Genomic DNA, 26,094 nt, shown 5'->3' on the forward strand with positions numbered 1-26,094 from the left:
TACAAATCACATATCATACCTTAACTATCGGATACCTCCCTCCCTCCCAGAAAGCACAATCATCTCACCTAAATAAAAAAAAATGATTATTCGGATTTGGGTTAAACTTAACCCAAAACCAAACCACATTAAACCTAAAACTTATACAAGAATTGGGTGCACTGTAAACTATAGGTCACATAAAACAGAATATTGACTTATTTCCTTTCGACATTCCTGCTTTTAATGAAGAAAACAATAGAAATGAAATTGTCTTACTCTAGCATAGCATCAGTAACCTTGTCAGTCTTAGAAAGCTGACGAATGGTCTCTCGAATTTCGACCAGTTTCTCTCTATCTTCATCTTTCTTGTCCTTCTCGGGAAGTCTATCAAACTTCTCACGAAACTCCAACATAACTGAAAGAAACACATCTTAAAGTACCAAGTACATCCAAAAAAAACCTCTTTCTCCCTGGACGTATCCTAGGATACGTCCTATCCTAAGATATCCTAGGACGTATCCTCCCTGGACATATCCATACCTTAAAACCACGATTTTCTAAGATTTTGCTTTTGGTTGTTTCAAAATCATGAAGTTTTTAGTACAGCCCCACACTTTTCTCAGAGTTAACACGTTGACACGCGAAAATAAACAAGAAAATTAATTGGTTAAGGTTGACAACCCTGTTCTTTGCGACGAAAGATACGTTTATTGTATTGAAAAAAAAGAAAGGATAAACTATCTACTGGTCACGTGTTCGATGGCAAAACGGCTTCAAAGGGAGATGTTTTTCGCCCTATGGTGTCGCTTACCTATTTTCACCCGATTGGGTTAAAGTGACTGGTTTGGAAGCTGAGGAGAATATGGTCCTTACTTCCGTCCCATGTGCGGTAAAGAGGAAGATTTCGTTCATTTTGTGGGGAAGTGTAGTGAATTAATAGATTTAAGGAAAGAATTGTTTGGGGTTGACGCTTGGGAGAGAGATGAGATAATAAATTTATTAGCAAGGAAAGATATGGGAGGTATAAAGAGATTCAGAAGGTTCCTGACGATGGGTATAGAGCACAGAGAAAGGTTTTTTGAGGATTAGGAGTGAAGGTGATATTTCACTAGCCTAGATTATACTTTTGTGCCAATTTAAGTTTGTATGAAAGTGTCTTTGATTTTGTTACCACGGCCCTTTGGGCTTTCGTGTCAATAAATTCTATTCTATTCTAAATTCTATGCGAAAACAAGTGCAGAATTGTGAAGACAGGCCTGTCAAAATCACGAAAGAGGAGACGCGATAGCTTCTGCAGAAAGGCGAAGATTTTATTCCTTTAGCTCCTTCTAATGACGTACCCAAGAACTATTTGTTGCAAGAATGTCGGAAAGCAGCAAAGAACGAGGAAATAGGATCGAGAAAAACAAATTTTGTGGAAGGATGGCATTTATAGTAACTAAACTTTAGTAACAGACATTATTTACATGTTATGCTTCTCGTCTCAGACGCCAAGGAAAAGAAAATACACCGCATTTCGTCATTTTCAATCCCTCTGAAACCCCAGTTGTTTTCGATGCTGTTTCTGCTACAGAGCCTACAGAAGTAAACGAGATTTCCCGTAAGCTAGATGGATTTATTAACGTCAACCGCTGCTGCTTACAGTTTGCAAAGCGTAAGGCCATCGTATACGATAGCACAAATAACTGGCCATAAAATATCAGGGATTCTCAAGACCGTAAATAGTTTATTGACAATATACGCAAAGAAGCTTCAAATGATATTACGGATCTGAAGCGATTGGATGACGACTGGAAAATTGTTGTGCGCTCTAAATCACTGGCTGGTAAAATAGTTGAGAGTGTGAAAGCCGCTCAACCTTCTACGAGGGCTTCTATGAGAAAACAAGTCGTCGCAGCCGTTGTTAAACAAGTGATTCAGTCCTTAGACTGTTCAAGCCTTCAACAACGAATCCCCTCAAAAAACCCGTAAGAAAAATAAGCGTGGCACCTCTCTCACTTTTAAAGTGCAGCTTGAGCCTCCATCCAACCCTTTTTCCTAAAGGAACCAGTGCTCATTCGTTATGAACGTCTGCCTGATCAGAAAGTTATCTTTCTTCGACGTCGATGCTTAAAGTGTCCCGAGGTATGTCACCTAGCAGTGAATTACCAATCAAGTTCTATCGTGACAGATGTGGTTCTGCCGATTACGCATCCGACCGTTCTAACGCGTTAACAGCTAATATGGTCTGTGTGTTATGCAAGGCTGTTGGCCATACATGTTACAGTGTAAAATGTCCAAATAATCGCCCAGCCAAAGTTGAGCCTAATCTGCATGGTCAGAGTGCCCATGGTCGGCCATAATGTCAGTATTACGTGCTTAACTCTAAACATTAACGGTGGGTTCGTTCGAAAGTGTTCAGTTCTCGATAAGCTCGTGTCAAAACATAATGTGATTCGCTTACAAGAACATCTTTAAAGTAATTTAAGCTTTAATCTTTTGGATATCAGAGAAGAGTTCACTTGCTATGCAACTCCAGCTAAGAAAAATAGTGCTGGAGGTAGACCGTCGGGAGGTTTGCGATTTACATGAATTCCGCTATACATTCGGTGCTTAAAGATTCCACTGATTACTTTCTTGCTGATTATGTATTTATCTATAATATTTATTTTCCGACTGATTACTATGATGATACGACTGATTACTATGATGATACATCTGAGCACCTTTTTTCTCTTACATCTGAAAAGTTATGTAGAGCATTATAGTGATTCTGCATGTCTAATAGTTGGAGATTTTAACTGTACCCTAACTGCTCTATCTGCCCGCTCTTCTCTGGGTGGTGAAATATCTGATAATCATTTGAATAGAGTTGGTAAAGACAAAGATGTCCCTAAACCGAAGATACCTTTTAATTATTTAATATCTTATCACATGCCCGTATTGTTTTCCTTCTCACCAAACTAAACTTTTCGTATAATAACCCCAAAACACCAAAACATTCATCGTATGTACGCAATTGGGCATCAATGAACACTGAACTGCATTGGGATAATATTTCTACATTCCTTTCCAAGATTAAGGTACCCTTTGTCCTGATGACTAAGTACTCACCGCTGCCCGCTGAGGAAAAACGTTTCCTCCTTGATATTTATTGTGCAGAGGTATACCACACTTTAAAATATGCACAATCTCGTGCAGTTCCGTCTAAGAACAGAATCTCGTGCAGAAGCGTCACAATCTAAGAACTGTTCCTAAGTGGCAGAAAAATCAAAATCTCTCAGTCACGTGATTCAGCCAAGTTTTGGCTAAATCTATTGAATGAATGTGACCAGCCACGGTCCGGTCCTGTTAATTCCATCTGCATCGCAACAAAGAAACAGTTTGCTCAGGAGCTTCAGAACCACCGCAAGCAAATCACAGAACATAATCACAGATAACCCTCATTTCTTTTGGTCGTTTTCTCCGTCCAAGGATCTCCAAAGCTTCCCTTTCCTCTGCCAATATTCCTTTACCTCATTGGTATTTTTTCTGCGAGGCAGAATTCTCTTTAATCGCCGCTATCCAATAAACCTATAAAACACGGTTGTTCTCCCCCACATCCTCTATATTCCACACTTTTGGAAAATATTTACACACGCTGATAAATTGAAAATCTCCTCTACTTTCTTCCATTTCAAAAAATACTTACTGAGATATCCAATCCAAGCCTACGGTCTTTGACCCCCCCCCCCCAAAAAAAAAAATATCTGACTCCTAAAAGCCTAACAACAATGCTTATAAGCAAATTTTTCATGTGTTTTGAAGGTGTGCGATTGAAACTTTGAAAAGTGGGTGTTACTTAAACATAAAAAATATTAGAACGTTGGTCCGGGTAGGTATGAGGTATCGTGGTGATTTACTTAGATAACCAGTTCTAGTGTTTTTTCATTTTATGTTTTCTTGCTGTATTTTTTCGCTTGTTTTGTGTATGTCACCATGACCCAATTGGGCTTTCTTGAGAATAAATCTATCTATCTATCCATATATCTATAGCAGATCCTACAATAGCTGTTGCTAAATTTATAGAAAAATACAACCAAAAGATTTTAAACCACGCATGGAAACAACTCCTACACTTGTTACATTTACGCCCTTCTTCCTAACTTACGTTACAAGTGCTTGTTTCCTTCTTTATTTAAGTGTTTATTGAATTGTCTGTCGTCCTAAAAAGTATAGCGCTCTTTTTCATTTCTTTTTCTTTGTAGTGCTCCGTCATTTTCGCAGGAATAGGGGAATCCCCTCTATGAAGAGGGGCTTCCAAAAAATAATATTACTAATAATAAAGGGTCCTGAGTTCACTTCCCACAGCGACTGCGATTTAATCTAGCATTTAATATAGTTTTCTTCTTTTTCGTATCGTTCTCTTTTTTCTTTTTTTCGTCATTTTTGACGAATTGTGGTTGTATGAAGACGGGTTTCCACTAAATAACAATAATAATAATAAGGACTTGTGAGTTCAACTCCCATAGCGACGGCGCACACTCTAGTATTCTTTTTCAAATAAAATACATTTTTCCAGAACAGGTTCTATTAAATTAGTAAATTAGAGAGCAGTTGGAATAAATGCAGAGCGAAAGATTCCTTTCTACTCTTTGGAATCCGGCGTTTATTCGAAAGAGTCATGGTTAACTAAAGCTGTATGCAGTAGGACATTTAACAGACTGTGAGGTGAAGTCCAACAAACTTTGAGAAAAACTTCAAGAGAAAAAAAACTTATAATTTCCAACAATCTAACCTATACAGAAAATGTTATGTTTCATATTTATGTTAGTTTTACCATTAATTCTTTCGTGTTAATGACTCATTAAAAGGAGGGAGAAAAAAAAAATAATAATTACAGCAATATACTTACTTTGAGAAAGCATGAAACCAGCACCAATAGATCTATTCTTTGCATTAGAGAGACCACTTTCAAAACTTAAAAAGGGGAGATGTCTTGCTTTCTTGACTTCAGCAATCATTGCTTTCTTAGTTTCTTTATCATTGCTTTCTACATCATTGCTTTCTTTATCATTGCTTTCTTCGTCCTTCCTAGAAAAAAACACATAATTATAGCAAACCGCTTCTTTTAACCAGTATTTTCCTAATGAAATACTCGCATAAAAAATCGGTTTATCGACAGAAATAAGCAGCTAAATAAAAAATGAAATTTCGGCATGTCCATGAGTCTTGGACTCCAAACTCAGGCCCCGTCTGCTGTATGTAGACACACACTTATCACAAATAAATAACGGGCTAACAGGCAACAGGCTAATGCCCGTTGTCTTGGAAACTCGGCTACCTCTTACAACGATCCAAAATTGTCCCTCGCCAGCCTCTACTATAGTGGACGATTAGAAGCATAAAAATGGTACACAAATATTTGTATAACTCTTTGTAATTAGGTACTCTCAAATATTTTCTTCAATGCTAACTGGACAAAGGGCAAATGTATTTATTTTCTTGACAATTTCATCTACCACCTCAATCCAGCACAATTGTACCAACTCAATGCAGCACAATGCCGTCTGAGGCCAACAAAGCTACGCACGCTCCTCCTCCTTCCCAATCTATTTAAAACCCCCTCTTTACACCCTCCCAAGAAGTTTAAACTTCCTTCAAATCTTTTTTTACGACCTACACCAAACTCAGGCATGACCTTCTTTTCGTTTGGCCCTAAATGGTTGGTCGAAAGGGACGATCTTTGGTAATCTGTCATCCTTCATCCGCTGAATGTGTCCTAGCGATCTCAACCTTTCTCTCAATACAGCCTAGAAAGCAGGATAGAGCTAAGCATCGGCCCTGTTTCTGTGTATCAGAAAAACAGACCCCCCCCCCAAAAAAAAAAAATAAATAAAATAAAAAACAGAACAGAAACAGACCCGACAAAAACAGATGACTTGTTTCTGCTGTGTTTTTTTTTCCAGTGTTTTTGCTTATCTTCCTCTTTTATAGGATGTGAGACCCTCTCATTTATACTGGGCGATATTATTCGCTGCAATTCCCAAATTAGCGTAAAGAAACCGTCACAAGACCATCTCAAATCCACTAATCCACCTCTTTCTTAATCGACCACATGCGCATACGACATGATCCTGACTGCACAAGTGATTCTAAAACCTATTACAGCACAATCTCGTTCTTACCACCTCAATATTTTGAACAACGGAGTATGAAATAAAATGGATCCTTTACTTTCAAATAAAAAATCACAACAGCTTCGAATAAAATGGAAAACAAACCAAAAATTCATCCAACCAGTTTGCAACTAACACTCAAAATTAGTCACATGAAGAGCGGAAAACAATGTTAATGCTATGCCTCCGTTCTGCGTTTCCTTTTCACTACAATCAAACTAACCAAGAAAAATGTACAGTTTTTACTTAATTTTGGGCTGTTCGGTTCATACAAGGTATACAAAAGACTAGGTCTCTGGATATAGGTCTGTAGTGTCAGCTCTATGGATAAAGCTGAATCCTTGATTTTTAAGGCAAGATTTTTTGGTATTTATAACTTCTATTTTGAATTTTTTTGTGTTTTTCCAAGTGATTTTTCCAGTACTAATAGAAGATCAGTTTTAGAGTGGCTTTTATGTATTCAAGGCTTTTTTTTTACAAAATAATCAAAAAAGAGTGTTAAAACTGCAAACAAAAGAAAACAAGCACCTGGATAAATCGACCTTTACCTTCTCTTGGAAAAGCACATATTTATGGAGGGGAGTGCTCCCGCAGCTTTACAATGAATCTTCGTTTTATAAATGTAGAAAGAACAATTTAAGGCAATTTTAAAGTTTTAGGTTCTCTAATTCCAGACCTAGGTTAGCTAACCTTTTCGGATCTCATGAGTTTATTCACAACAATGCAAAATTCAATGCTCAACCTTTTACCACTCTGGATCATTTATTCGTTGTCATTTCTTCGCTAGACCAAACTTGATTTGTTCAATCAACTGTAGACAAGCAACAAGCCACCTAAGGCCAACACAGCTACGCACACTCCTTCTCCATCCCAATCTATTCAATGCATTCCTTTTTAAACCCTCGCACGAAGTTCCCATTTCCTTTAAATCTTTCTTTATGACGCCCTCCCACCCCAGACGAGGACGACCTGCTTTCCGTTTAGCCCTAGACGGTTGGACGAATAGAACAATCTTTGGCAATCAGTCATCCTTCATCCACACAACGTGCCCTAGCCAACTCAACCTTTCTTTCATTATAGCCCTAGAGAGCGGTATTGAACCACATTTTTCGTATAGCCTATTGCTTGAAATACGGTCAGTCAGCCGGGCACCCAGAACAATCCTTATAATCCTTATTATATATATATATATATATATATCCTATTATATATATATATATATATATATATCCTATTATATATATATATATATATATATATATATATATATATATATATATATATATATATATATATATATATATATATATATATATATATATATATATATATATATATATATATATATATATATATATATATATATATATTGCAGAAGTAGAATACGGTATTAATTGAAATGATCTGCAAGATCAGCAGAAGTAGCAAGAATGAGTAGACTTACTTTTCGAGGGTAGGGACTTACTTTTTAAGCTGTTATGCAAGATCAGCTAAAGTAGAATAAGGTACTTATTGAGCTGTTCTGCAAGATCAGCAGAAGTAGAACAAGGTACTTATTGAGCTGTTCTTAAAGACCAGTAGAAGTAGCAAGAAGGGGTAGAAGGGACACTTACTTATTGAGCTGTTATGCAAGATTAATTTAAAAAAACTTTTTCCACAAGACAAGTTTTTCACAGAAAAGTAAAGAGCTCCATTAAGCCAAGAATGAACAAAAACAAAGTCAAATAATCTTCTAAGTGTAAAACTACCACAAATCACTATCAATAAATGAATGAAACTCAAAACAACCAGAAATTACAATAAATAGCCGAGTCAAACTTTTATTGGCAACCATTTAACACAATGCCGTTTGATTTATTTTAAAACAACATTTAGTTTTAAAGCATAATGGGCCAATTGCATAATTGTGGGGGGTTGACATGCCTAATATCCTTAAAGACAAAGTTGCTGGACCGTTCTACTATGCTGAACAATATGGCAGTCTCAAAATTGTGACTGGATACGTCTGGAAAACAAATGGGCTTGAGAGATGGGCTGCTTGCCCTTCAATCTCTTGTTACTCTTAAAAATGGCACCAGACAATCGTGCTAAAACTGGAGTGCAAGGGGGAGGTCTTCCCCCTTCATATATTTAGTAAAACATTTAGAAAAAGTAAAAACAAAGTGAAAACATTTTAAATGTATTTTGTTTTCAGTGAAGTGCAAATTATGTTCTGGTCTTGAGAAGGCATGGGGGTTGTCAGCCCTTCTCATGTTAATTTTTGCTCGTTTTTTAATTTGACTTGGTTATTTATTGTATGATTTAAATAAACAAAATTCTTTAAAATGTTCCAACTTTTTTAACTGCAGAAAGTAAAAAAATATTAGAATTGTAAGGAAGATATATCAGTATATGTATACTAAACTGACAATCCACAGCCATTTTTTTCAGTATACTGCAAATTATATTCTAGGAATGAGAAGGTATGGGGGTTATCAAAGATATCCTTTCCAGACCTTTCAACTACACTGAACAAAATTGCTATCTCTAATCAAAATTCTGATTAGATGCGTTTTATCAATTGATGGGCGTGGGGAGGGGGGCTTGTTGCCCTCCAATCACTTTTGACTAATAAAAAGGGCACTAGCCCTTTCAATTTCCAATCGAATGGGCCTTTTTTGAAGTTTCTACGACAACAAATGGCCATCTCAAAATTTCCATCAGAGGCATTACGGGAAATTACGAGATTTGGGGAGTGGGTTTTATCCACCCTCCGATCACTCTGAATCTTAGAAAAGGTTCTAGAACTTCCAATTACCAATCCAACGAGCCCCCTCCAAAGTTTATACGATCAACCTTTCTATAAATAACTTATATGCCCCCAGGGCATAACTTACCTTGCCCTGAGGGCTGTGAGGTGAGAATGTCATCCTCAAAGACATAATTTTCGGTCTTTTCAATTACGTTGAACAAAATGGCTATCTCAAATTTTTATTGAACGTATTTGGGGAAATGATGGACGTGGGAGGGGGTTAGTTGCCCTCCAATCATTTCTAACTATCAAAGAGGGCACTACGATTTTTGATCGCCAGTCGAGAGAGCTATTTTCGAAGTTTTTACAACAACAATTAACCATCCCAAAATTTCATCAGAAAATTCTCAGGAAAACGCGAGGTGTGTGGAGGGTATCCACCCTCCGATCACTCTGAATCTTCAAAAGGGCCCTAGAAATGCTGATTACCAGCGCAATGAGCCCCCTCAGAAGTTTATACGATCACCCTTTCTATATAAACCTTAAATGCCCCCAGGGCATAACTTACAACCCTTGCCCTGAAGGCTCTGGGGAGGGAGGATCATCCTCAAAGACATAATTTCCGGATCTTTTAAGTACGTTGAACAAAATGGCTATTTCAAAAATTTTGATTAAACGTGTTCGGGCATATAGTGGGTGTGGGAGGGGGTTAGTTGCCCTCCAGTCATTTTCGACTATTAAAAAGGGCTCTAGCCCTCTCAATTTCCAATCGAATGAGCCCCTTTTGAAGTTTCCACGATAACTCCTTCGATACGAAGTGCCCTGGTCTGTACCAAAAAACAAAAAATAAATAATACATTTTGCCCACATCGCTCTTTACTTAGGCGGCGCTATTGTGCTGCCTATGATCAGCAAAAGTACAATAGTACTTATTGAGCTGTTCTGCAAGATCAGAACAAGCAGCAAGAAGGGGAAGAAGGGTAGGCACTTAAGCTGTTATACAAGATCAGCAGAAGTAAAATAAGGTACTTATTGAGCTGTTCTCCAAATAAGCAGAAGTAGAAAGATGGGGTAGAAGGATAGGCACTTACTTTTTGAGCTGTTATGCAAGATGATCAGAAGTAGAATGAGGTACTTATTGAGCTGTTCTGCAAGATCAGCAGAAGTAGAGTACAGTACTTCTTGAGCTGTTCTGCAAGATCAGCAGAAGTAGAACAAGGTACTTATTGAGCTGTTCTGCAAGATCAGTAGAAGCAGCAAGAAGGAGTAAATGGGTAGAAGAAGGAAAGAAGGCACTTACTTATTGAGCTGTTATGCAAGATTAGCAGAAGTAGAATTAGGTACTTATTGAGCTGTTCTGCAAGATCAGCAGAAGCAGCAAGAAGGGGAAGAAGGATAGGCAATTTTTGTTTTAGCTCTTACGCAAGATCAGCAGAAGTAGAATAAGGTTCTTATTGAGCTGTTCTGCAAGATCAGCAGAAGTAGCAAGAAGGAGCAGAAGGGTAGAAGAAGGAAACAAGGAACTTACTTATTGAGTTCTGCAAGATCAGCAGAAGTAGAGTAGCGTACTTATTGAGCTGTTCTGCAAGATCAGCAGAAGTAGCAACAAGGAGTAGAAGGGTGGAAGAAGGAAAGCACTTACTTATTGAGCTATTATGCAAGATTAGCAGAAGTAGAATAAGGTTCTTATTGAACTGTTTTGCAAGATCAGCAGAAGTAGCAAGAAGGGGTAGATTTACTTTTAGAGCTGTTATGCAAGATCAGCAGAAGTAGAAGAAGGTACTTATTTAGTTGTTCTGCAAGATCATCAAAAGTAGCATGAAGGAGTTGGAGGGTATGCACAAACACTTGAGCTGTTATGCAAGATCCTCAGAAGTAGAATAAGGTACTTTTTGAGCTGTTCTGCAAGATCATCAGAAGTAGAATACGGTACTTATTGAACTGTTTTGCAAGATCAGCAGAAATAGCAAGAAGGGGTAGACTTACTTTTTGAGCTGTTATGCAGCATCAGCAGAAGTAGAAGAAGGTGCTTACTGAGCTGTTCTGAAAAATCAGCAGAAGTTGAAAGAAGGGATAGAAGAAGGAAGGAAGCTACTTATTTATTAAGCTGATACGCAAGATCAATAAAAGAAGAAGAGGGCACTTAATGAGCTGTTATACAAGATCAGCAAAAGTAGAAGAAGGTACTTATTGAGTTGTTCTGCAAGATCAGCAGAAGTAGCATGAAGGAGTTGGAGGGTAGGCACAAACATTTGAGCTGTTATGCAAATTCATCAGAAGTAGAATAAGGTACTTTTTGAGCTGTTCTGCAAGATCACCAGAAGTAGAATTTCTTATTGAACTGTTTATCAAAATCAGCAGAAATAGCAAAAAGGGGTAGACTTACTTTTTGAGCTGTTATGCAGCATCAGCAGAAGTAGCAGAAGGTGCTTACTGAGTTTTTCTGAAAAAACAGCAGAAGTTGAAAGAATGGGTAGACGAAAGAAGGAAGCTAATAACTTATTGAGCTGTTATGCAAGATCAATAAAAGAAGAATAGGGCACACAATGAGCTGTTTTGCAAGATCAGGAGAAGTCGCAAGAAGGGGTAGAAGGGTAAATGAAGAAAAGAAGGCACTTACTAATCTAACTCTTTTGTAAGATGAACAAACGTAGGAAGAAGGGGTAGAAGAAAAGAAGGCACTTATTGAGCTATTCTGCATAATTAGCAGAAGTACAAAGAAGAGGTAGAAGGGAATAAGGAGAGAATGCACTCACCTTTTGGGCTGTATTGCAAAATCAGCACAAAAGAAGCCAAACAATCCAAAAGTGTCACCAATAAACAAACATTTTTGTTTAGTGTCAGCTATGTCTTTCAACCGCTGTATTTCATCCCGACGACAGTTCGTTCCTAAGATGACACTGTATTCAGCAATCACATCATTTGAGATACTGTTTAAACCACCTTCAGCAGCGTTAACTTTAACCATCGGATTTAGACGTTGAATTCTGTTTACAGATTGCATAAACTCCTGAAAATGAAAAAAAAAGCTCAATTCAAAGCTAGCTTCAAAGGAGGGAGGGATAGGAAAATACAGAGAGAAAAAGAAGTAAAAAGGATAGAGAGAGAGAGAGAAAGGAATATAGAGGAGAGAGAGAGGGGGGGGGGGGTGAGAGAAAAAAAAATAATCAATAATTACGTTGGGTTCTTACAAAGTTTTAGGAAAATTATTAAAATCAAGAAACTTATCTATGGGCGTGATTAGCAAAAATAGAGGTGAAGGGAACATAAACTGAATCCCATTTATTATGGTATAATTAAAAGATGGGCCAAAATCTCATATACTTCAAATAATGGCTTTAAGCATAATCAGCCCAAAACAAGTTTAAAACCTAGTAAATAAAAGTTAAAATGAACCGAACTTGGGAAAGAGTCAATATGCTTTCTGCAGGATTGGATTGACAAGATAAAAGATTTATGTTATTTATCAGATGCAATAAAGTTCAGCAATGTTCAAGAAAGTTTAATATAAGTCAATTCAATAATTACCCTAAATTGAATTGTAGTTAACCTAGGGGATATGCAAATTTTGAAAATAAACAGCCTTTCATTTTTCTAAATTTCTATCAGTTAAACAACCAACTGTAACCTATTTTGTGGCCTTGTTACATCATGAATCCGAAGATATTTCATTTATCAGACAGACAACCTATTTATTTTGATTTGTCATTTCTTGCCTTATTGCATGGTGTCTTATATCATTTGCGCTTTGTTTCTTTCCTTTTATTTATATGTATTCTTCAGTTTAGTATGTTTTTTCTTTCTTTTTGGTTTTCTTTTATAGGGGCTTTCGAATTTGAAGCCTAAATATAAGGACTTTTATTATTATTAATTAAAAAAAAATGTTTTGTAACTTTTCCACTGTCTAACCGTGACTATATTACATTGAAATATTATTGAACATACATGTGTAAAACTTTGATATTTTTTACTCAAAACAGACACTGTAACAAACAAATGTTGAAAAAAGACATGCTCTCTTTTGTCTGGTACCAAAACAACCTGTCTTGTTATTTATCTATTACGCTTCACTTCTCAGCAATACACATCTGCTCGGTAATAACTCCGAATCCATAAGGGATGGATACTACTTGCTAGCATCAGAAAAATATTCAGTCCGCTGGAATGGCGCGGCCTTATTTAATCCTAGCAAATCCAAGAAAGGTTAATGACAGCACAGCTTCAACACAAGCATGGCAAGTGTAGTATAATAGTATGTTACCCCACGAATAACGATGCCGACGAGTCTACAGAAGATGAGTTTTACTCTCAGCTGTCAGTGTTGTTGCCATGGATATTGTCCCATGACATCATAACAGTTCTGGTTGACTATAACGCCCCTGTCTCTCATCCAGCTGAGGGTATGGCGCGGTGCGATTGGTGGAGCAAGTCCAGACCCTGTCAATGAAAGCGGAACCCGTTTCTTGCAACTATGCGCGGCAAATAACCTTGCTATCACAAGCAGATTTTTCATGGGGAAGAGTGAAATGAAATCTTTTTTTTTTAACTCGTTCAATAAAAACTTACACAGCCATATATATCTCAATAGACTAGAACAAAATTGGGAATTACTCTATGTGTCTAACTGATTATAAATCAGTTATGGGTCCTTAGATCGTACTATATCCTACTTGGATAGCTGTGGTAATTCTAGAGCTGATACATGCACAATAGCCCCAACTTCATGGAAGGGGTGCTTTTATTAGATCAAGACCAATCGGGCTTCGGCTCGTCTCTTGGTGACTCAGAATAACTATAGCCAATCGCACAGTCTCGCACCAGCGACTTGTCTTTCAAATGTCTGCTTTATCAGCTTTCGATGGTAGGCTGTGCGCCTACCATGGTTGCAATGGGTAACGGAGATCGGGGTTCGATTCCGGAGAGGCAGCCTGAGAAACGGCTACCACATCCAAGGAAGGCAGCAGGCACACAAATTACCCACTCCAATAATCCTGCAAAGTACGTGAGGGACTGCAGGTTCAGACATTTGGTCAAACTGCCAATGATGCGAGGCTACGTCCCAGTGATTATACCTGAAAGCCTCTGAAGGTAGAATACATGCTGGAGTTCACAACAGTACCGTGCGTTCAGACTCACTGGTGGCTAAACGTAACCTGGTCCTTTAGCTTTTCAAAATTCTAATAAAAAAGACCACCCCATGCAGTTATGATAGTGGCAGGCGACAAATCAAAAAAAGAAACGTGGGTGAAATAAGCTCAAATTGCACAGCACCAAACAGCTCAGAACAGAAGATGTAGCTTTCCTTCGAAGGTGTAGCTGTCTTTACAAGTCAACATAATGTTTATATTAGTTAATATAATGCATTAAAGGTAATTAAATGGTTTATATATAAAAACTGTTTTCCTACTTTAGCAATTTACATAAACAAGCGCTTGAACAAGGTCTTGACCTTGGCTCATCAGAGGAATACATACATGCCAATATGGGTTTCGAAACTTTAAATTCCTTAGCCTAGCAAGTGGTCTTCCATAAATTATGGCATCCCCGAGTATAATATTTTTAGTTAATGTTTATATCATATTTTCATATTATATTTATATTAGTTAATGTTTACATTTTTGCAGACAAAAAAGCAGTCAAATTTGACAAATTATTTTCTTATCTATTTTCATGGTTCAATGGGTCAACACTACCAAAAAAAGGTACTGTCCTTAAAACTACATCATTTTTAAACAACTAAGAGAAAAATCAGAAAAAAATCGTGTTTACAAATAGATCTAAGGTAGATCTAGGGGGAAGAATACTTTTATTTTGATGACCTTTATATTTTAAGCTTAAAGTAGCTTAAGCATTCAAGCTCGTGTTTAAGTCTTACATTTAGTTTGTAACCTTATGATTCAACCAAGCACTCATATGCTAATTTTGCTTCTAGTCTTTTAAACCCTTTTGCCAATTGTTTAATGGCCCAATTATTTTTTTGTCCCTCATATCCTTTGCTATTTCCTCTTTAGTTGAGAAGAATGAAAGGAAATCAAAAGATGCAATTTCTTTGGACTGGGACAACCAAGGTTTCAAAGTAAAGAAAATTTAAATAATATAAATTTTAGAAGTTCCTTTAAAAATAATTCCTTGAATTGATAATAATGTCCACGGTTAGCCTGCATATGTTGTAGTTGGCAAGAATGCTACAGACCCTAATACCTACAATCGACTTGGTGGGCACTATTTATTTATTTTCACCAAAGAAAGGATAAGGACATAGTAATTGTAGTTACACATGCTGGTATTTAATTCAGGAAAGATCAACGTTGAGGGAAGGGGGTTGAAAAAGTAAAACCAGGGAAATACAGTAAAAATTTTAAATATAGAAGGAAACAGGCAAAATGAAACAAATTAGGAACCGAGAATTCGAAAAACACAGCAAAAAAGGCGAGAAACACAAATCTTAAACACTTACAAACTTTAGATAATAACAGACTTATTTCCCCTGGGAAAATATTTACGGTCCTGTAAAGGGTTTAAAATAGTTGCATCTAAAAATATTAATAATAATCGCTTGTAACTAGGGAATATGAGTAACTGACTGTATCTGAGCCCTTCTTCTGATTCACAATCATAAGTTCATTCACTCCAACCAATGCAAGATTCTTGGCAACCTCATTAGCCAGATAAGACGAGCCTATAATGATAATCCTTGCAGCTTTCAACCTAAAAATAAATATGAAAAAAAAATATTAAAAAGCAATAAGTTGCTGGCATCAGTCTGGTTTAACAGCACTTTGACTTTAGAAGGTGCTCTGTTAACAGCAGTTTCTGGAAAAACTTCGAAAGTACAACTGGTACATACAACTGCTACATACTACACACAACTACATATAACTGCTACATACTGCATAAAACTGCAACTATACACGAATAAACAGGGGAGCAGTATTGCTCATTCAAGATTGGTCCAAACAAGTTCAAAGAAAATGAAAAGAAAGAACCGTCATTTTACCAAAATTCCCCCTTCTCTCCCCAAAGCTGCATATGTGCATAACAGTACACAAACATCTTTAAGTCTATGATGTTGAATTACTGGTAGTTTGTACAAAATCTTCAAAAAATATGACTGTGATAAACACCATTCCTGAAGAAACAAGGGAGGGGAGCCCACTTCCTAACATTAGTTCTAAGGCTTTCTATAAAATTTCAAAAGTTACATCTAAAGATGCATCAAATCCCTCTCCTAAAACAAATTATGTCTATGTTCCCCACACACTCACCCTAAAAGTTGAACTTAGGCAAATTTAATTAAATACATTTTCAAGTCTACCAGGAAACCTTCAATAGCACTTTTAGCATGCTACAAACTTTTTGTTCACTAGTTACACAGGCAAAATCCTTACAAGGGTGAGAGGGGAGGTGGTGGTTAAAATATGAACAAGATTATCAAAAACATGAATAGAAGTTAATGAAAACTATCAACGTCTGTTAAAAAATAAAAAACATTTCAATTATTATTCAAAAAATACCAATTCACAGCATATTTCTCAGTGCCAGGGTCACACAAGTACCTGATGGGGAGGGGGGGGGGTTACAAAAGGATTCTTTTTTTTTTTTGGGGGGGGGGGTAAAAAAAATCCTGTCTATTATGAAGTATGAATTGTTTTCTCAAGATGTTTCCTTTTCAATAGCCCTAATTCTGCAGTGATACCAAAACAAACAATAAAATTTAACAATGGCAAACACTCTTCACAGCAAAGAAAATAGTAAGCTAGAAGTAATGTAGACCACAACAATATGGTAGTCAATAGAGTAGGCCTGGGCTATTATTGATCAAATGGATGTGAGTGAATGAAGCAGTAGGCTTTGAGATAAGTGAGTATCAGTCTTGATTGAGAGTTCATACTGTGAACACCTCTGTTAGATATAGTCTGGATATAATCTCATTATACAGTAAGACTCAATTGTGATTCCCCATGGACTTTTCATAATCAACCTTGAATTTGAACTTGGATTTGAACTTGGATTATTTAGTTATTTTATAGTGTGGATTATTCCCAACCAAATTCCCATGAGACTTTTTTATAACCAGTCTATCTGTGATTAATTCAGTGACCTTCACCTAATAGGCGAATATTTTAAATCATTGACTGTTTGGAATTTTGGATCAATAATAGGGATTCAGTGACCTTGACCCAATAGGCAAATAGCTTAAATCATTGATTGTTTTGAATTTTGGATGAATAATACTGTTTTTATAACGATTACTAATTGCATCACCACTGTTGCAGTTGAAGAAGTGAGAATAAAAAATTCAAGGCCGTATCCAGGCGGAGGGGGGGTTGCAGACTAAGCCGTCTGCAGTAAGTGTAGACATTCTTAATTATGAATCTGAACAATTCGTCTAAGTGAGAAAATTAAGACCCTGGAAAACAGTTTATCGGCATCTCAAGCAGAAAATCTAGAAATCCAGACAAAGCACTCAACTTTTCTGTCAGAAATGGAGGGAAAGAACGATCAAATTAAAGTGTTGACAGGTCATTTGGAGGTTAAAGACTTTCTTATAGCCCAGCCGAAACAAGAACTCTTCGTGGCTATTGAAACCCGCCCTGGTGACCCTTCGCAAACTTCCCGGGACCAAGTTACCCTGTCAACGCAAACGGACAATGATTTCGCTGTTGCTAACTAAAATTCACCCCCTAATAATGAAGTGCAAAACATGAAATCTAGCCCAAGCGTAGCCCACGACTAAGTGATCTTAACAGACGAAATGAATCCTGGTGATACGTCATCAGCTAGTGCAAGTGTACCCATTCCGACTCTCGCAGTGAAGAGTGACGCAAGAACGTACGGCAGTAAAAAGGACAGTGCCGCTCGTAAATACTACAACACGCTTTGCCGGTTCTTTGAACGAGGGTTTTGTAGACGGAAGATAAAGTGTCTGTTTTTACATATATGCTTAAATTTTAGATCAAAATGTTGCAACAAAAATAATTGTAGTTTTTACCACGTAACTTTGTGTAGTGTTTTAACTTGTACTGACAGAGAATACGTTTTTACCCATGTCACTCCTGACTTTCGGAAAATAAGAGGGCATGCGCCAACGAGCACGCCATTATCGCTCCCTGATGGTAGCGCTTGCCGGTGTCAGCGACAATCTTGCGAATATCAGACAAAAACTAGTTTCGAATCTCTACCAAGCTTTCAACCACCAGAATTCTATCCCCAGAGCCCCCCCCCCCCATCCCTGAATACCCCTACTTTAGTATCCCCTTTCAATTTTCCTCCTCCTCCCATACGCACTTCTCCCCCACTTCTTCCCACCATGCCCTGGCATAACCATTTTCGAAATTTTCAGATAGCAGACAGAACAATCCACAGGTAATAGCTCCATGCAGAGGTTCTAAAACTTCAAATAGTCAGACGAACGCTAATGTATTTTCTGCTCCTTGGTCACCGTTTCTGTCTCGTAACCGTTTGCAGCCCTTCATGATGAATCAGATAGCCCTAGTTATTGAATTAGATGAAACTGAAGTCTCTCTCCTGCCTAAACAGATTTTCCCAAAACAGACAAAAGTAAGCAAAGTTAAAGTTGTTGAAAAAGAAGTCCCTCAATCACATTTTCATTTTCCTTCTTTTTTTACTTTAAATGCGGAAAGTCTCAACGTTGATAAAATGGGGGAACTTGAGGGTTTTGTTCATGTAACTGGAGCTGATATTATTAAAGTTACAGAAGTACATAAACAAAGTCGTGAACATCTTACAATACAAGGTTACAAACAATTTATTAAAGTAAGACATCAGAATCATCCGTTAGGTGAGAAAGGTGGCGGCGTAGCGTGTTTTGTGAAAAAAAAGGGGAAGTACCTAAAGATTTAAGGAAAACCTTAATTAAGCCACTTCATAAGAAAGACGATAAGAGTGAGTGTGGTAATTATTGAAGTATTAGTCTGGTCTCTGTTGGTAGTAAATTACTTATTAATATGATACTTTTTAGACTGAGAAATGCCGTAAACAAGGTTTTAAAAGAAGAACACTATAGTTTTAGAAAAAGTAGAGTATGTGTCGACCAAATTTTCACTCTCAGGCTAATAATTGAGAAGTGCCCGAGTTTTCGAACACATTTAGTCCTCAGTTTTATAGATTATGAACAAGCGTTTGATCAGTTGATAGAAGAGCTTTAACGAAAGTCTTTTTCTTGTATGGTACACAAGACAAATACATTAAAGTGATTAATGCTATATATGAGAATAACACTGCTGCAGTTAGGGTAGAAAATGAGGTTAGCAGCTGGTTTTGTATTAAATCAGGAGTTGAGCAGGGTTGTGTTCTATCCCCCTTTGTATGGATTATTTTGATGGACTTTGTTTTAAGGAGCACAGGAAAGGCAATGGGAGACCACAGAATCAAATGGGGAGGAAAAAGTCTCCTGGACTTGGATTATGCTGATGATTTAAGCATTCTAGATGAAAGTGTGAGCAAAATGAATGAAGTTTTAGAGGTTTTGCAAGTTCAGGGTGCTAGAATTGGTTTAAAAATTAATGTTAGGAAGACTAAGGCTAGTATTAAGTGAAGATGAAAAGGTGACGTTGGGTAATGGAAAGATTGATTAGGTGGGCAGCTTCACTTACCTTGGTAGTATTGTTATTAAAGATGGTTGGAGCAGTGAAGATGTTAAATATAATATAGCCGTATAATATTAGTAGCTACAGTAATGACAGTGGTCAAATATGGTTCTGAAGCATGGGAACTCCAAAAAGCGGATGATGATTTGCTCTATGTTTTTCAGAGAAATTGCTTAAGGCTTGTTCTGGGTACGCGGCTGACTGACCATATGTCAAACAATAGGCTATACGAAAAATATGGTTTAATACCGTTCTCTAGGGCTATAATGAAAGAACGGTTGAGGTGGCTAGGGCACGTTGTGCAGATGAAGGATGACAGATTGTCAAAGATTGTTCTTTTTGGCCAACCGTCTAGGGCTAAACGGAAAGCAGGTCGTCCACGGCTGGTGTGGGAGGACGTCATAAAGAAAAATTTAAAGGAAATGGGAACTTCGTGGGCGGGTGTAAGGAGGGGGGTTTTGAATGGATTGGAGTGAAAGAGGAGCGTGCGTAATTGTGTTGGCCTCAGAGGGCTTGGTGCTGTGGTGAGTTTTTAGTAGTAGTAGTAGTAGCGTGTTTTGTACGTGAGCAGTTGGCGCCGCAGCTTCTGCGATTCCCTATATTGATGACAATGATGAAATGATTTGGATTATGATTTGACCAAAAAAGCTTCCGAGATCTGTAACTGGTATTGTTATTGAAGTATTTTATTTCTCACCTAGTGTTGTATCTTTCCAAAAAAAGGTCTTGGATGAAAAGTTAGATTTGTGCATTGATTTTATTACTTCTAAGTACCCAAATGTTGGAGTTTGCGTTACTGGTGATAAGAAACTATCTAAGAATTGAAAGTTTCCTCAGAAGTCAAGGACTCAAGCAAATAGTAAAGTTTCCAACTACTAAAGGTAATACTAAACTCGACGTAATTTGCACAAATTTGTCAGAATATTATAATGAACTTCAAGACCTACCTCCCCTTGGTGGTAGCTACCACTACATGATAAAGTGGGCTCTGCTGCCTTCGCATAAAGTAAAATATGTCATTGAGAAAGTTTTCTACCGCCCTCTTTCGGATAGGGGCCTCTTAGAATTTGGAAATTGGATTACATCCGAGTCCTGAGGTGAGGTAGCAATTTTAGAGACCTCCGATGAAAAGGCTGAATTTTTACAAGATAAATTAAAAAACAAATATGAGGAATGCTTTCCTGAGAAAAAGTCCAAGCAGCGTAACACAGATTATCCTTACATAACCCAAAATATTAAAGATTTCATACAGCATAAAATTCAACTAAGAAAAGAAGGGAAAATAGGAAATGCTAATATGCTACGCAACAATGTACGTAAAATGACAAGAAAAGCTGCGGTTGAGTATTACCACAACAAAATTTATAACCTTTTTGAATCAAAGCTTAGCATAAGGAAATAAAACGAATTTGTGGAAAATCCTCTCGTGGTGTTGATTTTTCTTCAGATTCTAACGATGAAACAGTTGCTAAGCAGTAAAATGGTCATTTGGCTAGAATAATCCAGTCTTTGCCATGTCTTGATGTAAATAAAACAAACCAAGAGTATCAGAAAATTCCACACGACGGCGTGCCTTTACCTACTATTTCTGAGGATCAAGTTTTTAGTAAAATAAAGAAACTCAAACGAATTAGTATAACTCCTATAGATATTCCGATTGAACTTATAAAGGCATTTCCTGACAAATTGACTAAGCCACTAACACAAATTTTTAATTGCATTTCAACTTCTTCAGTTTACCCACATATATGGAAAACGGGGTATGTTAATCCAATCCCTAAAAACGATACTGAACTTAATTTCGATGGTGTGAGGCCAATCACTTTGACCCCCTTGTTCAGCAAAATGTACAAAGTTTTGTAGGTATTTGGCTAAAAGCTGAAGTTGAACCCTCTTTCATCCTCATCGGTACAGTAACAGAAAGAATACTCCAACATCCCATTATCTAGTCAGTTTTTTATATTTTATTTTTAAGCATGTTGATGAACCTGGTAAATGGCTAAACTTAATAACAATTGATTTTAAAAAGAGTTTCGATTTGATTGATCATACCATTTTAATTTCTAAGCTTTTAATTGATTTTAGAGTGAATGTTGCTGTTGTAAAAATGATTCAGAGTTTTTTAATAAATAGGTTCCAAATTTTAAAATATAAGAAGTCTTTCTCTGAACCCAAGCCAGTTTTTAGTGGTGTACCTCAAGGTACCGTTTTGGGCCCAATTATTTTTCTAGTTATGATCAATGATATTACTAATGAATGTGAAGACTCCTGGAAATATGTTGACGACCTTACTCTTGGAGAAATTTGTGAAGCCAGTAAATGTAGTAAAGCTCAAATTTGAACTTATAGTATGAAAACTAAAGCTTCCAGTTCAAATAAGAAAGTAAATGACAGTAAATCTTCAGTTTTAACTCTTTCATTTTCAAATTCTTCTGAACCAAATTTTCTACCAACTATCTCTGATTCTCTTAAAGTAAGGAAAATTAAACTCTTGGGAGTTATTATTACCAGTTATTTAAAATGGGAAGGAAACACATCTAGTCTAGTAAAAAAGGGGAATGCTGAGCTGCAGCTACTCAAGCTTATGTCGAAACATGGCGCCCCTCCAGATCACCCCCTCCGGATATTTACATCTTTTATTTGCCCATTTCTAGAATATGCAGCTTCTGTATAGTATTTTGGACTGACGGCTGAACAAAGCGCCAGCATCGAAAGAGCTCAGAAAAGTGCTCTAATGAAAGTTTCAAAGCAGGCAGAAATGTCGTATGAAGAGCTGGTGATAAAGTTTAAAATAGAAACTCTGAAAAAAAGAAGAGAGGAACTCTGCATAGAATTTGGAAGAAAATCTCTGAGCCACCCAATTCACAAAACCCTTTCGATCCACAACAACGCGACTCCCGCGCAGGGTTGCAGTGCCTGTTGAGAAACTTCAGCCGGTACGCTGTGCCCATCAGCCATTAGCAAAAAGTTTTATACCTAGTTTCGTAAATATGTATAAGAAAAACTTCTAAATTTTGACCCATCATATTTTTTATGTATTTTCATTAATTTTTAACTAAGCGTAGTTTTTTTTTAATGTATTTTTTACAATGAATTATGTATATATATATATATATATATATATATATATATATATATATATATATATATATATATATATATATATATATATATATATATATATATAGTGCTTTTTTTATGTAAAATTCAAGTTCGGCGATCATGCTGTGATAGTAATTTTTAAAATAAAATTCTATTCTATTCATTCTATTCGAGCATTAATGATGGGTTTAAGTTAAGCCTAGTTTTCAGAATTTTAATAGGGTTTACTTCAAATGGGTCCCAGGTCTTAAGTTTTACAAGAAACAAGTCAACTTTCTTATATAGCTAGACTTTATCTATTGTCAATACTGTAGTATTTAATATTATTAATTAAAAAAACTTTTTCCACAAAATAAGTTTTTCAAAGAAAATTAAACAACTTCATTAAACCAAAAATGAGCGAATATAAAATCAAATAAACTACCAAGTTTGAAACTACCACAAATCAGCATCAATAAATAAATGAAACAAAAAACTAACAGAAATTATGATAAATAACTGAGTCAAACTCAGAACGAGCAGAAATTAACACGAGTAGGGCTCAAAACCCCTATGCCATACAAAAGCCAGAACATAATTTGCACTTTACTGAAAAAGTATAAATGTTTTTACTTTTATAACTTTAATAGATCAAATAACATTAACATTTTGATTACTAAATATCAGTATATGTTTATTAAACTGACAATGCACATTCATTTGTATTTTTTTCAGTATCAATAAATAAAGGGCACATACAAAAACAAAAACAAAAAGACAATAATACATTGTACCCACATTGTTGTTTACTATAAAAATGCCAAGCCTTCCAATAGCTTTCGATTATTAAAAAGGGCACTAGGCCTTTCAATTTCCAATTGAATGAGCTCTTTTTGAGTTTCTACAGTGAGCCTTTCTATAAACACCTTATATGCCCCAAGGGCATAAATTACAACCCTTGCCCTGAGGGCTATGAGGGGGTTGTCATCCTCAAAGACCTAATTTCCAGAACTTTCAACTATGTCAAACAGAATGGCTATCTCAAAATTTTGATTGTATGTGTTTGGGGAAATCGTGGGCGTGAGAGGGGAGTTAGTTGCTCTCCAATGACTTTCGACTATTAAAAAGGGCAGTATTAATTCTCAATTGAATGAGCCCTTTTGAAGTTTCTATGACAACGCTTTCAATAAAAACCTCATATACCCCCAGGGCATAACTTACAACCCTTGCCTGAGGACTGCAGGGGGGGGGGGGGGGTTGTCATCCTCAAAAACCTAATTTACAGGACTTTCAACAATGTTGAAGAAAATTGCTATCTCAAAATTTTTATTGGATTTGTTTCGGTAAACGGAGGGCGTGAGAAGGGGGTTAGTTGCCCTCCAATCACTTCTGACTATTAAAAAGGGCACTAGCCCTTTCAATTTCCAATCAAATGAGCACTTTTTGAAGTTTCTACAAAAAAGCTTTCAATAAAAACCTTATATGCCCCTAGGCAAAACTTACAACCCTTGACCTGAGGGCTGTGAGAGGGTTATCATCCTCAAAGACATAATTTCCGGACCTTTCAACTACGTTGAACAAAATGGCTTTCTCAAAATTTTGATTGGATGTGTTTGGGGAAATTGTGGGTGTGAGAGTAATTTTTAAAATAAAATTCTATTCTATTCATTCTATTCGAGTATTAATGATGGGTTTAAGGTAAGCCTAGTTTTCAGAGAATTTTTTTAGGGTTTTCTTCAAATGGGTCCCAGGTCTTAAGTTTTACAAGAAACAAGTCAACTTTCTTATATAGCTAGACTTTATCTATTGTCAATACTGTAGTATCTAATATTATTAATTAAAAAACTTTTTCCACAAAATTGTTTTTCAAAGAAAAGTAAACAACCTCATTAAACCAAAAATGAGCAAATATAAAATCAAATAATCTACCAAGTTTGAAACTACCACAAATCAGCATCGATAAATAAATGAAACCCAAAACTAACAGAAATTATGATAAATAACTGAGTCAAACTCAGAACGAGCAGAAATTAACACGAGTAGGTCTCAAAACGCCTATGCCATACAAAGGCCAGAACATAATTTGCACTTTACTGAAAAAATATAAATATTTTTAGTTTTATAACTTTAATAAATCAAATAATATTAACATTTTGATTACTAAATATCAGTATATGTATATTAAACTGACAATGCACATTCATTTGTATTTTTTTCAGTATCAATAAATAAAGGGCACATACAAAAACAAAAAAGACAATAATACATTGTACCCACATCATTGTTTACTATAAAAATGTCAAGCCTTCCAATAGCTTTCGATTATTAAAAAGGGCACTAGGCCTTTCAATTTCCAATTGAATGAGCTCTTTTTGAGTTTCTACAGTGAGCCTTTCTATAAACACCTTATATGCCCCAAGGGCATAAATTACAACCCTTGCCCTGAGGGCTATGAGGGGGTTGTCATCCTCAAAGACCTAATTTCCAGAACTTTCAACTGCGTTAAACAAAATGGCTATCTTAAAATTTTGATTGGATGTGTTTGGGGAAAGCGTGGGCGTGAGAGGGGTGTTAGTTGGTCTCCAATGACTTTCAACTATTAAAAAAGGCACTATTAATTCTCAATTGAATGAGCCCTTTTGAAGTTTCTATGACAACGCTTTCAATAAAAACCTCATATACCCCCAGGGCATAACTTACAACCCTTGCCTGAGGAGTGCAGGGGGGGGGGGAGGGTTGTCATCCTCAAAGACCTAATTTCCAGGACTTTCAACAATGTTGAAGAAAATTGCTATCTCAAAATTTTTATTGGATTTGTTTGGGGAAATGGTGGGCATGAGAGGAGGGTTAGTTGCCCTCCAATCACTTCTGACTATTAAAAAGGGCACTAGCCCTTTCAATTTCCAATCAAATGAGCACTTTTTGAAGTTTCTACAAAAAAGCTTTCAATAAAAACCTTATATGCCCCTAGGCAAAACTTACAACCCTTGACCTGAGGGCTGTGAGAGGCTCATCATCCTCAAATACATAATTTCCGGACCTTTCAACTACGTTGAACAAAATGGCTTTCTCAAAATTTTGATTGGAGGTTTTTGGGAAAATGGTGGGCGTGGGAGGGGGGTTAGTTGTCCTCTAATAACTTTTGACTATTAAAAAGGGCACTAGCTGTTCCAATTTCCAATTGAATGATTCCTTTTTGAAGTTTCTACAACAATGCTTTCTATAATAAAAAAACCTTACGTGCCCCAAGGGTATAACTTACAACCCTTGCCCTGAGGGCTGTGGGGGAAGTGTCATCCTCAAAAACATAATTTCCAGACTTTTTAATTACGTCAAACAAAATGGCTATCTCAAAATTTTTATTGGATGTGTTTGGAGAAATAGTTGGTGTCAGAGGGGTGTTAGTTATCCTCTAATCATTTTCGACTGTTAAAAAGAGCAAAAGCCCTTCTAATTTCCAATTGAATGAGCCCTTTTTGAAGTTTCTACAACATCACTATTCATAAAACCCTTATATGCCCCCAGGGCATAACTTACAACCCTATCCCCAAGG

The 26,094-nt window shown here is 36.6% G+C and overlaps 1 protein-coding gene across 1 annotated transcript in view; it reads right to left on the bottom strand.

Moving 5' to 3' along the window:
- Aos1 (SUMO1 activating enzyme subunit 1) overlaps positions 1-26,094 on the bottom strand; it is a 35,003-nt gene that overhangs the window by 1,806 nt on the left and 7,103 nt on the right. Inside the window, exons 2-5 of the mRNA XM_089092837.1 lie at positions 15,435-15,558; positions 11,607-11,860; positions 4,856-5,034; positions 259-397 (exon numbers count right to left, since the gene is read on the bottom strand). Of these exons, the coding sequence (XP_088948963.1) occupies positions 259-397; positions 4,856-5,034; positions 11,607-11,860; positions 15,435-15,558 (696 nt within the window). The remainder of the gene's footprint in view (positions 1-258; positions 398-4,855; positions 5,035-11,606; positions 11,861-15,434; positions 15,559-26,094) is intronic.

The sequence above is a fragment of the Artemia sp. Qi Xiang Cuo genome, chromosome 8 (genome assembly GCF_049724085.1).
Source record: "Artemia sp. Qi Xiang Cuo chromosome 8, ASM4972408v1, whole genome shotgun sequence".
NCBI lineage: Eukaryota > Metazoa > Arthropoda > Branchiopoda > Anostraca > Artemiidae > Artemia > Artemia sp. Qi Xiang Cuo.